This window comes from Tasmannia lanceolata, unplaced genomic scaffold (genome assembly GCF_043159265.1).
Source record: "Tasmannia lanceolata isolate RefF3 unplaced genomic scaffold, GAP_Taslan_0.1 ptg000019l, whole genome shotgun sequence".
Classification (NCBI taxonomy): domain Eukaryota; kingdom Viridiplantae; phylum Streptophyta; class Magnoliopsida; order Canellales; family Winteraceae; genus Tasmannia; species Tasmannia lanceolata.
In genome coordinates this window covers 26437493-26450178 of record NW_027518696.1, presented here as the reverse complement: position 1 = coordinate 26450178, position 12686 = coordinate 26437493, and the positions used below count along the sequence as shown (strand labels likewise).

General features: G+C 35.7%; 1 protein-coding gene across 1 annotated transcript in view; it reads right to left on the bottom strand.

The window, feature by feature from the left end:
* The window catches only part of KEG (protein kinases;ubiquitin-protein ligase), a 66880-nt gene that overhangs the window by 7904 nt on the left and 46290 nt on the right, over nucleotides 1-12686 (bottom strand). The window contains exons 8-12 of the mRNA XM_077361624.1: nucleotides 11143-11264; nucleotides 10819-10953; nucleotides 2918-3042; nucleotides 2246-2350; nucleotides 1857-2090 (exon numbers count right to left, since the gene is read on the bottom strand). Coding sequence (XP_077217739.1) covers nucleotides 1857-2090; nucleotides 2246-2350; nucleotides 2918-3042; nucleotides 10819-10953; nucleotides 11143-11264 — 721 coding nt within the window. The remainder of the gene's footprint in view (nucleotides 1-1856; nucleotides 2091-2245; nucleotides 2351-2917; nucleotides 3043-10818; nucleotides 10954-11142; nucleotides 11265-12686) is intronic.

The window sequence follows — 12686 nt, the reverse complement described above, 5'->3', positions numbered from 1 at the left end:
CAAAATATGGTCGGGGTAAAATTGGAAAGTTGGCCAAAAAACGCATTTTAGACGTGTTAAAAAAGTTTGCCTGAAAAAACGGAGTTTTTTTCCATCGTAAAAGTTTTAAACGAGTATTAAATGGCACACCAATAAAATGAGTTTTTTTTCAAAAAAAACGCCGTTTAAAACGGAGTTTTGCTAACTATGGTCTTGCAAGATCAAATCAAAAAAGTTGCGGATTCGTCAACCTATGAGCATGAAAATTTGTTGAACCTGATAGAGGAACTCGATGCACCAAATCTTCATAAGTGACGAGCAGTAGGAGAAGAGACCAGGCAAGGAGAAGAATAAGATGATGATGCATGTGACATTGTACCAGCAAAGCTTCTTGCTGCCTTGCACATTGAGATTGGAAGACTGGATAAGGACCTCGTTGAAAATAAAGGTGGAGATTTTAAATCTTTTCAAGCTGCGAAGTGATGTTTGGAAGGAGCAGGGGAGCAAAACTGCACAATTTGAAAAAAGACATCCGCGATTTTGTTGGGTTAAAAATATGCTTACTATGCATACACAAACTCTAATGTTGTCAAAACATTAGTGGTATAAAATACAATTGCGAGCTTGGGATCTGTAAATTTTGACGCCCTTTTCATTCTCTCCCTTCTTATATATTGTACTTGCATATAGTTTCGTACAGTATACACTTTGAACAACATTTTCTAAGAAGATAATCTCTTACATCTTAAATCACTAGAATTTTGTATCAAGCAATAGAAATAAGAGAATATAAATTACCAGTGTAGGAACAACGTTGGTTCCTGGCCTTCGCGATAGGATATAAGAGATTATAAATTTATGGAGTATTAATTATAAGAGCCCCAATTGTAGTTGAGTTTTCTAATTATTCAGTTACATGTGTTGTGTCGTTTTCAAATGATTTCCTTACCCATGTGTCCTAAATTTTGGAAAATGTCGAGTTATATATCTACTCCCCATATCCATGCCTATATTGTGTTTGAAAATGTGCAAGGTGGGAGATAATCTTCAATATTCTCCATGCATGAGCTCCTGGGTGTGGATCTGTAGACCAATGGATCCATTAAGAGTATGTCTGTGTATGATGCGGAGATGTGAAAATTCACATCAGCACAATAGACCCATGAATGCAATTTGTAAAAGTAGTCTCCTTTGTTGGTCAACAGCTATGTTGCATGGATTCGGATTCGTGTGTTAGGATCCGACACGGATTCGGCAAACCCCAAAAATTAGGATTCGGATTCAATAATTTAAAATAAAATAAAAAATATGAAAAATTTGAGGATGTAGGGTGAGGCCTTAGAGTTTTTATTACGAGAGTCGAAGAAGAGGGAAGGAAGGGGGTTGATGTTCAAGGGTCGAGGTGCTATGATTTTTATTAAAAGAGTACGGGTTGTGCTTTCATATAAAAAAAGTTAAGAAGGAAACACGTTTAAAGGGAAAATATACAGGATTCACATTTTAAAAGAGATAATGATGAATCGGATTCGCCCGAAAAAATAGGATTCGTTCGGGACACAGCTATGCCAAGAATCTGGGTGTGTCCCACGTGAATCCATGTTCGATTCAGGGACGTATCGACACAGATTCGGCACAGGGGGACAAAGAATCCATGCAACACAGGTCAGCAGATTAACAACTTAAATATCTAGTCGTCCAATCACAATTAGTTATAAAGCAACGCCATGAAAATAGAGCTTTCAACAGTCATATAACAACAAAGTTCAAATCTCAGTAGAGCCTAAAAGTGAGACAATCTGAAAAAGTTAAGAACAATACAGCATTACTAAAGTGAATCTGCATTAAAAATCATTATAGCAGTTATTAAAACAGAATACCTTGGCTCTTTAACATCTGGTTTAAGTTGCACATGTTGTCCTCGGTCTAGAGGGATCACTTTCACGACCTCATTTGCCAAAACATGACCCTCCCCAGTGCAAAATGATACAACAAGATTATCTTTGTCCAGGACACTCTGAACAAAACCAACACTTTTATGCCTTGCCCCTTGCCATCCATATGTAGGAGTCTTCACAATTCTTTTGAACTTCACCCAATCCCCTACGTTGTATCTAATTACCATCCACAGCCAATGCTTAAATTAGTTTGCATGCCAGATATTAGGAGTTATGAACAAGCAATTACAATAATTTAATGAAAGATCATGAATGATACAATAAAAATGCTAGAGCTTTAATAATAGCAACACAAGAAAGGATCTGCTTACATGGTTGGGGACAGATGAACTCCCTTATTCATGAGCGCTTCCATCAGATCTTCTGAGATCCATTCTCGAGGTAGGCCTTCCAAAAAGTCGCGTAATGTCTTACCACTGTCTCCAATCAAGAGAATTATTAACCAGTCACTAGTATGATGCAAATCAACATTTAAAGAACCAGTCTATGCCAAAAACTGCCAAATATGAAAAGGTTAATTTATTTGTTTGGAAACTGTGCACTGTCAAATCTTAAAGGGTAAAAACCTATGTCACAAATACCGTTCTCAAGAATTTCTCGGCAAGGGAAAATCTCAGGATATATTAAAAAAATTTATTTTTTTCTGGTTTAAATCGGGAAAAACAATAAAAATAAATAAAATTATTTAAAAAAATTATAAAATTCAAGAAAAAATATAAAATAAAAATATCATAAAAAATAAGGATAATACAGTGATATTATCGTGATATTTTATGATAAAAATGAAAATATCGCTATATTTTTTAAATCTCAGGATTATTTCGAGATTTTGTCTTTTTATTAAAATGCAGCAATAAAAATGCTATATTTTGAAAATATTGGAGATATTTGTGACACAGGTACAAACAATAGCAAAGAACGTGACTCATACTATATGCCTAGAAGAGTAAAGAGTCCAATTTGCCTACTAGACGAGTACTTACCTGTGGTTTCTGACGTCAATAGCAGCACCTGGATACCGGAGCATAACAACAATCCACTCAAGATTTTCGCGTATCATTTTTGCAGCATCGGCTGCTATATGGAAAGCATTGTCACCTTCATCATCCTGATCATGACGAGCAAAGACATTTTAACTAAGCAGTCAGAATGAAGCGAACCTTTTGAAATATAGAGGGAAAGCTACATATAATTTATATTCACTATCAAATGATATGTAAAAAAATAAGAATCAGAGTCCCAAAAGACAAGAAGTTAATCATCGACAGGTAGGGGCATAGAAAAACACCATAGAAAACTAGCAGAGATGATGAAAACAAACCAATGACAAATTCCTAAAAGTTCATAAAGGCATCGGACACAAAATAAGGAAAATTTCTTTATAGTCATGTTATTTTAGTCAAGAAAATAAATGATCTTAAAACTACGTCGTTGTGTCTTTACAGTAGAAAACATTCATATACGACAAAAGTAAGAATGCAATGGTCTTTTAATAAAATAGGTTAAACATACCAAATAGAGACAGTATTCTCCACATGCTTACAATGAATAAGGGGCAAAACAAACATGCGTGATTGTTTTCACATTTATGAGATTAAAAGAATCTACAAGAATAACATATGGAAATGTGGGGTAGGAAAACACAAAGAGCATGAATCAAGAACCTTAGGAAAAGGTCATTAACTAGGAATCTCATATCAGAAAATAAAGAATAGTTTCAAACAGAAAAAAAAAAAAAACTAAAGAAAGAAAACTGGATTAGAAATACAAGACAGATACTAATCTGTTGATTGTTGCTTGGTGATGAGAAGTTTTAGAGGCCACAATTTTGTCTTTGCTGTGCACAGTTGGTCCAAACCTAACTTTTGACGAGGAATAGCTCCTGTGGATTTTATTGTGGTGATTTCGGTCTGCAGACTTTTCGCAGGGGAGGGCATGTATTGTGTAAATTACATTGGTGGGACAACTTGTCTCGAAGGATGTAATTCTGGTCACTTGTTTAATAAAATTACAGTTGCTTTTAAAAAAATATAGGACAGACTCCAGTTTAAAGAAACCAGATGTAGAACAAAATTCCAATTAATGAGCTAAAGAAAAGAAACACAATTTAAACAGGAATTATTGGAAATAGGACAAAATCCAGTTCAGGAACAAGTGTAACAAATCAAGAAACTGGCAGTCAGTATTTTCAAGAAACTGAAAGGAAGATTCAATTCAGTCGTACTAAACACTGTGATTGGATCAGAACAAGTGTGCTTTCTAATCGATTGATGTTTAGTACAAAGAAAAACAGATTTGACAGCATAAAACTAGATTTAAATGTTGAAACAACGATACAGAGTCAAGAAATAGAGATAGAGAATAAAAAAAGTAATTTAAATCTTGAAACAACTCTACAGATTCAAGAAATCAAAATCAAGAATAAAAAATGTAACAGAAAGAATTAATAAAAAATAACAGAAAGCAAACAGTTGGATTCAATTGGATAACTGGATGAACGAATTAAGAAGAACAAAGAATTAGGAGAATAAAGAATTAGGATTGGGTTTGACGAGAATAACGAAAACAGATTTGAGAACTACAATTGAAGATTGAAAGCCACGGTAATAAAAAAGAACTAAGAGAATCAAGAAAGCATAAAGATTTAGAAATACTGAATCAAAAGAATAACAAGATTGTATTTAAAAGTAATCAATTGGATATTGAACAAGATGTATTCTCCACATCATCTTGACATGTTTCTCATGCTGCACAATAGAGGATTTTAAGCAAAAAATTCACTTAATGGAGAGGTTGTCCTAAATGTGTCATCTTCACAACAATGATGCACAAGATTGGATTTTAATACTTTGCAATAGTATTAAAGGGCTTTAGTCCTTACTCTCATTTGCAAGATTTTTTTATTTGGTAGATAAGCTGCATCAACCATTGAGCTAGAGTAGAGGCTCAATCAGACTATGGCAATCTTGAGATCATCATTGACCAAGCGTAACACCTTCACAGCAGGTTGTGAAGCAACCCAAAGGGATTCTTTCCAAAACTTCGTAGGCAGTATAGTTTTGTGTGTTGCGATGGAAAGGAAGAAGTTTTTGGGAGAGAAAGGTACTTACCATTTAATTACAATATTTCCCTTAATGAATGATAAGTAGAAAAAGTTATTCCAACCATCAACACTTTGCAAGCTAGAGAATACATGACAATCATTCCTAGATTGGTGTTGATAAACTAATGATGATTCCGTATTAATTCTTTGGAGTTAACTAGACTGTAGTAAGAATGTAGGGAGTAGCTAAAACAAGTTCTGTGTGCTTAGTCCTCTCATGGAAAGATGGTTTTGACACAATGTGAAAGGCAGCTTGGCTATCACAAAATGCATGTATAGGGTAACTTACTCCAATTCCCAACTCTCTAACCATCCTTTTTGACCAAATCAACACATATCTCGTCACACCAATGCCCTATATCCTGCTTCAGCACTTGAACGACAATGACACGTTATTTCTTACTTGTCCAACTAACAAGATTACGCTAACAAAAGTACAATAACCATAAGTAGATCTTCTAACATCAACAGACATGCCGAATCGGCAATAGAGAAAAATAATATATCTAAGGGCATGCATATTGTCTTTGTATAGCACACCACGACCATGAGACCCTTTTTTATATCTCAAAATATGATATATATATATATATATATATATATATATATATAGAGAGAGAGAGAGAGAGAACATTTCCTACACACTTGTGTAGGTAAGTTACCTACACACTACCTTAAAATACAGTGGGGGCCCACATTGTTTGGGTGATCCAAACAATTCATTTGAATGGTCCTCACATAGAGAGGGTGTCCACAAAAAATCATATCCATAGGATCATCCCAACCCTACGATTTGTGGAGGTAAAATGGACGTGTATAAACCTTCACAAATTAGTCCATTTTTTGCCTCCATAGTTTGAATGGTTAGGATGATCCTATGGATCTGATTTTTTGTGGACACCCTATCTATGTGAGGATCATTCAAATGAATGGTTTGGATCACCCAAACAATGTGGGCCCCCACTGTATTTTAAGGTAGTGTGTAGGTAACTTACCTACACAAGTGTGTAGGAAATGTTCTCTCATATATATATATATATATATATATATATATATATATATATATATATATAGCTTCCATGTGAGTATTTCTAAGGGCATGCATAAACTGACTCGCAACAATCACAACACCAGCGACATCTTTTTTGGTTTTTTGAATGGCATCAGCGAGATCTAGTCTGGTAAAAGTTCGGGGTCTGTAACGATATGGATTGGTTAGGGTTTCCGCATCATAAGCAGATAAATGACGATTAGAATCCATGGAGTGCCAATAGGTTTCACTTCAAGATTACTCATGGGTTCCTGCGGAAAATCTGGGTGGGGGTCCTCCCGATGGCCGTTGGGCTGATTCCTCCTCCTGGAGTTCTCGCTACCACACTTGGGTGTGTGTCTAGTTATTGTTCTCTTGTTTCCTTTTGGTTAGGGGTGTGTTTGTGTATGCATTTCCTGTGACTTTGGGATAAAGATCCGAATTTCATAGGAAAAGAGGGGGTTCTCAGAGTCGCCACCTAGGTTAGGGCCTACGACCCATGATTCGCATTTTTAATGAATTTGGGATAAGAATCCGAATTTCACGGGAAAAGAGAAGTTCTCAGAGTCGCCACCTAGGTTAGGGCCTAGGTCCCATGATTTACATTTCTAGTGAATTTGGGATAAGAATCTGAATTTCACGAGAAAGGCGATAACCAAAGTTGCCATCTAGTTTGGAGCCTAGGCCCCTATTGACTCTGTTTTCGGCATGGTCTTTCAAATTTATCTGAGTAAGGGATAAGCTTACATGAGGGGAACGTGTTAGGCACCCTTAATGCCAGGGAAAACCCGATCTCTTGACTTGAATTGGTGGATATGGGAAAACTTTAGCAAAATTGATTTTTAAACTCTTTTCACGATTAAGCTTATTCCTGAGTTGCATTTTAAACAGAAGGAAAGAGAATAAAGGTAAGGAAAGTGGGACTTTCGCTCCCAAATACAGAGTGAAATAGAATTTGTGTTATATGACTTAGGAAATAAAGAAAAACAATACAGAGGGAAATCAAAGAATCTCTTTAATTTAGGTATTCATAGACAACAATACCCAAAAAATTGAGATAGACCATACAACACTTCGCTCTAGACACCTAGAAGCATGGTCAATCTCAATCAGATTGATTTTTGAATATAAAGAACAGAAATTAAGGAAATCTCCTTTAATTAGACTTTACATAAGATAAAGGAATCTCTTTAATTTAGTTATTCATAGACAAGAATACCCAAAAGATTGAGATAGACCATACAACACTTCGCTCTAGGCAACTAGAAGCATGGTCAATCTTAATCTGATTGATTTTTTAATATAACGAACATAAATTAAGGAAACCACATTTAATTAGACTTTACAAAAGATAAAGGAATCTCTTTAATTTAGTTATTCATAGACAACAATACCTCACCTTCTTCATGAAATTTTTGTAAAGGATTCATTAGCCGACCCCAACTAGTTTGGGACAAAGTATTAGTTGATAAATTGATAAATATAGACAACAATACCCAAAAGATTGAGATAGACCATACAACACTTTGCTCTAAGCACCTAGAAGCATGGTCAATCTCAATCTGATTGATTGTTGGATATAAAGAACAGAAATTAAGGAAACATCCTTTAATAATAAAAAGGGGGAGGGGGAGGGGATTTATGCTATAGGGTTTGGGGGTAGAGGATCCCCAAATCCTGTAGCCACCCACTACCGGTTCGTAATGAAAAGTACTGAAAGCTGTAAATATACCTAGTATAAAGGCTGGTGCCGCTTCGAATCCTCATAAATTCAGCAGAACTCCAACATCCGGTGGTATATCGGCGGAGATTTAGGTAGAACTCCGACGTCCTATGTGTATCAGAAGAGATTTCGATAAAAACTAGGTAGGACTAGTTTCTGAAAATCTCTCCAAGCCTCTCTCTCTCTCTCTCTCTCTCTCTCTCTCTCTCTAGGATTTTCTAAAACCAAAGGGGAAAGGGGTGTGAATATCAAAAGAGAGGGGTGTCTAAATACTAAAGGGGGTGTGGTTATCAAAGAGGGGGGATGAAAACCAGAGCAAAGCGAAAATGGGAAGGAAAATGGGTGCGAAGGTGTTTAAGCATGAGAAATGAAGGAGGGGAGGGCCTCATTTTATAGACTTTCCATGGAAAGTTGCAGCTGCAACTTTATAGTTTGCAGGTGCACTTTATAGTTGCAGCTGTAACTTTGGAAAGTTGCAGCTATGACTTTGGGGGTTTCAAAGTCGCAGGAAGGGTGGGCCCCCCGAAAAGTGGTTTTCAGTTCCTGGAAGTGGGTTCCTGGGAGTTGGTCCCGGATTCCCGGTTCTAGTCTGTAGGTTGGTTGACATCTGGCTTTTGGCTCTAGGAAGGTTGTTCCTGGTAGCCAAAAGGGGTATCTGATTCCCAAAAGATGGTTTCTGGTGACTGAAAAGTGGTTCTGGTTCCTAGAAATGGCTTCTGATGGAGCTTTTACTGAGTTTTGGTGATTTGGATCTTCAGGATCTGGTGTTGCCGTAAAAGGCGGGTGCCGAGCTATCGGCTTGATCCCTAGGACATCTATTTGACCAATTCAGGGCACAATCAGAAGTTTTTGATGAACTAAGATGGTTTTGGATGTGGGCTTAGTTGTTGGTTGTCTTGGTTATAGGATAACTTTGTGTCCTTGAAAACCTAGAGAAATACTGAGAGATATTGAGAGAAAGACTAGAGAAGCTTCGGGGCTTATCATAGGATCCATCATCGCAGCAACCTATCATTAGTCCGATCTTGACAAAATGGGGTGCCTATACTTGTCTCTATCAGAAGATCAAGAGTATACTTACTATGTTATATGAATATAACTTTTGAGGATCAAGCAACTTCAATTCCCAAAACAATATCCTAAAGCAGAAGGTGCTATTTCAGACCATTCTTTCACTTTGAATCACCTCCAGTTAGGACAATATAATCAATGTACAACCAAGATACTAGTTCCTTGTAGCCTTCTCTTAACAATATTAAGGAGTGATCAATACTGTTATGGAATCCAATCCACATAAGAGCACTACTAAACATTTAAAATCAAACACAAGGAAGGAGATTGTTAAGTCCATAACTAGAATTTTCAATATAAAAATCCTAATCCCTTCTCCCCTTGAGGTACAAATCTACGAGGGGGAGTCATGTATACCTCTTCCGGTAAATAACCATGCAAAAATGCATTCTTGACATCAAGTTGATAAAGAAGCTCTTTATTGAAAACTACAATAAGAACAACCTGGATGGAATTTAATTTTACAATAGGAGAAGGAATGCCTCTCCAAGGATGGCTCTAAAGTTAAATTTCAATGGCAGCAACAAAGTAAATCAAAATGAAACATGGGTACTGCTGGTTGGCATTTGGTGGAGTAAAGACTGACATTTCTAGATCCATTCTTCACTTGTACTCATCCATCCAGGACATTGACCAGAACATGGGAAGGCATTTTGTATAGAGGTTCAATGTGTGGATTGGACATTTATATCGTGTGATCAATTGGTTAAAGGATTCATGCCTCTAAGCATCTCTCAAGAGAATTAGAGCAATGGTTCATTCCATTGTCTTGAAAATCTAACGATTTACGATTCGATTTTATGATTCAAATCAAATATTATGCATAATGATTTGAATCCCATGAGATTCAATAGATTCAATCGTATCTTATGATTCAATCGTAAATAGTACGATTCATGCGATTTATCCAAATTAAGTTCGTATAAAATAAAATAGGACTTTCTTTAGAAAGACCCCATTTCCTTTCTACATTACAAGCCCTAAAAATTCCTCTCATTAGAAGGAAGAAGGCAGGGAGTGAAAGTTCGAACAAATCGAACCAGTCAAGCATAGTGCATGGCTAGAGGCCATTACTTATATAGATGTGGGAGACAACTATAATGAGGACAACACCGGGAGACAACTATAATGAGGACAACACCGACGACTCCCTTATATCAATGTGAGAAACAACTATAATGAGGACAACACTGACGACTCCAATCTTTTATGATTGATATTTGCCATTTGATGTTTGAAACTTCGAGAAATGATATGATCTTGTGTCTTTTTTTATTTTGAAGATTATTATCCAATATGCATGGGATTAGACGAGAAATAGATGATTAGTATGCGTCAAGTTTGTCAGCAAATAATACGTATTACGATATTGAATGACTTACCATGGTAGTTTCTATTCGAATTAATGAATTTGGATGAAAAAAGAATAATTAGCTACTTTTTATTCTTTAATTTGTTTATAAGTTTTTATTATAAATTTATATTTATTTCTGGATGAATCTTACGATTTATGATACAATTTACGATCAGATTTGACCCCTATTACGACTTACGATTCGATTCCGATTTCAAAACATTGGTTCATTCTTAGCAAGCCTATGAAGATAATTTTTGTTCCCTTTCATCGTGAAGGAAAATTGTTGGCTGATCTCTGGCCAATTTTGAGTAAATTGTAACAAAGATGTTATATGCATTTTGATATCTAATCCTTTGGCGTTAGAGGTGACCACTGTAAGATTTAGTCCATTTAAGTTTTTGCACTTAAATCTATATCTTTGTATTCTTCTCAACATTCATTTTTGTGAACCTAAAACAACTCCCCCAATAAGTCACAGCACAGAAAATCAAGATTAGCAGGCATTAACTGTACTCAAAAACATAAATGGGCATGTATCTACATGACCTTTACTATATTAAATATACATAATAAACATAACAAAAGGAAAGAAAAAGTTACCTGCAAGTTACAGTTTGCCCCAGCAGATAAAAGCAATCCAACACATAATTTTGCACCTCTAGACAATGCAGCATGAAGAGGTATCGCATTGTGTGCATTCCTAATGTTTACGTTAACTCCAGCATCCAGAATAATCTACTCAAAGAATGCAAAATGTATCATATCAAAATGAAAACTTTGAAAATAAAGTACTTGGTAAGGACTTGACTCCCTAGCAGCAAACATAAGTAAAAGGATGACAATGAAAAAAATGTTTATGCTGGATTACCAGGAATGCACTAGGAATATTTAAAAAAACAACAACTAGGAATGCACTAGGCTTACCTTCACTAATTCAACATCATTAGCCATAGCTGCCGTATGCAAAGCTGTTCTCCCATGCTGTGTGTCTTGCGCTGTGGGATCTGCCCCGGCTGCCAGCAATATTCTCACCAACTCTCTACCCTCTGCAAAACAGTAGCCAGGTAGTAGAACCAATGAAGCAGGTAGCAAGAAAATGAAAATAAGTGCAAATGAAACACTTAAATTATTATAAAACAAAATTAGAGGAAACTTGTCCCAGGAACACTTACCCAGAAAACAACAAAAAATAACCCATCATGAATTTTAGCAATCTTGTGTGAATATACTCATGTCTACTGCATCGTTTGTGTATCTTTCAAATGTAAAAAAATTATGAGCTTACATATCGTAGTTGTCACTACCGTTATGTTCGACGGTCGATTTGGTCAGTGGAACAAAATGTTTCGGCTGTTTTGATGTTCTATTTTGGAGAAGACATTAGGACTGGAAATATTTTTAATAGTTAAAAATTTTTAAATTTTAAAAATAAAAAATATTAGAAAAATATGGCAAACTATTATACCAACCAAACTTAACAAAAAAGACACATTTTATTACTTAAAACATTAAATTTATTGCAATACATTAATGACCACAAAAAAAAATTAATCATACAGAATGCTAGGAATGTTACAAATTACATTTCAATGCTAAAACATAAGTCATCCCCACCATTTAAAAAAAAAAAAAAACATAAGTCATCTCCTAGGGGCTGTCATAAGACGGATCCTCATACTCAATAGAGAGAATACTCATCATCACCACCATTGCAGGGAACTTCATCAGGATCAACATGTTCATCTTTGTTGTCCATATCAATAACACCACTACGATCTCCCACACCTTACCAACCTAAATCCTCTGTTGTGAAAACAGCATGATCATTGTCTGCTACCCAATCTATTAAAATATCAAGATTCTCTAAACTAATAGGGTCGCTAGTGGTCGATGATTTTCTCCGTAAATCCCTGGTAGCAAATTCACAAACTCAAATGAGTAACTTTAAATATAAAGTGTGACTGATTACTAAGAGGTGAGAATATTAATTAAAAAATATTATATAAGGGCCTAGATGAGTAGAAGAAATTGAGAAAGATAGTGTGTAGACGAAGTGAAGAAAATGGAGGCTTGATGGGTTTGTATAGGGTTTTTTGTTTGGGGATGCAAAAACAGGAAAATACCCTTCATACGGATATAAAAAGGTCAAAACGGAAATAAAAAAGGTAAAACAGTAAAAAGTAAAAAAGGGTCGATGTGGGGTAAATCTGTAAGTTTTAAAAAAGAAACGCATTCTGGACAAAACGGATCATTCATCTGGTTACGGCTGAAACACCGCAGTACAGACAAAAAATACTGAAAAGGACATGATCGGAATGGATATCCGACCAGTATGCATGTTGCTGATTTTTGCTTCGCTTTGCTTCATTCATTTCCGAAATGGAACAGAATCGACAACATTGGTACATATTATAAATCTCTGATGATGAAATATGGTTAATTGCGGATGTGCATGCGTTGGACCAGTC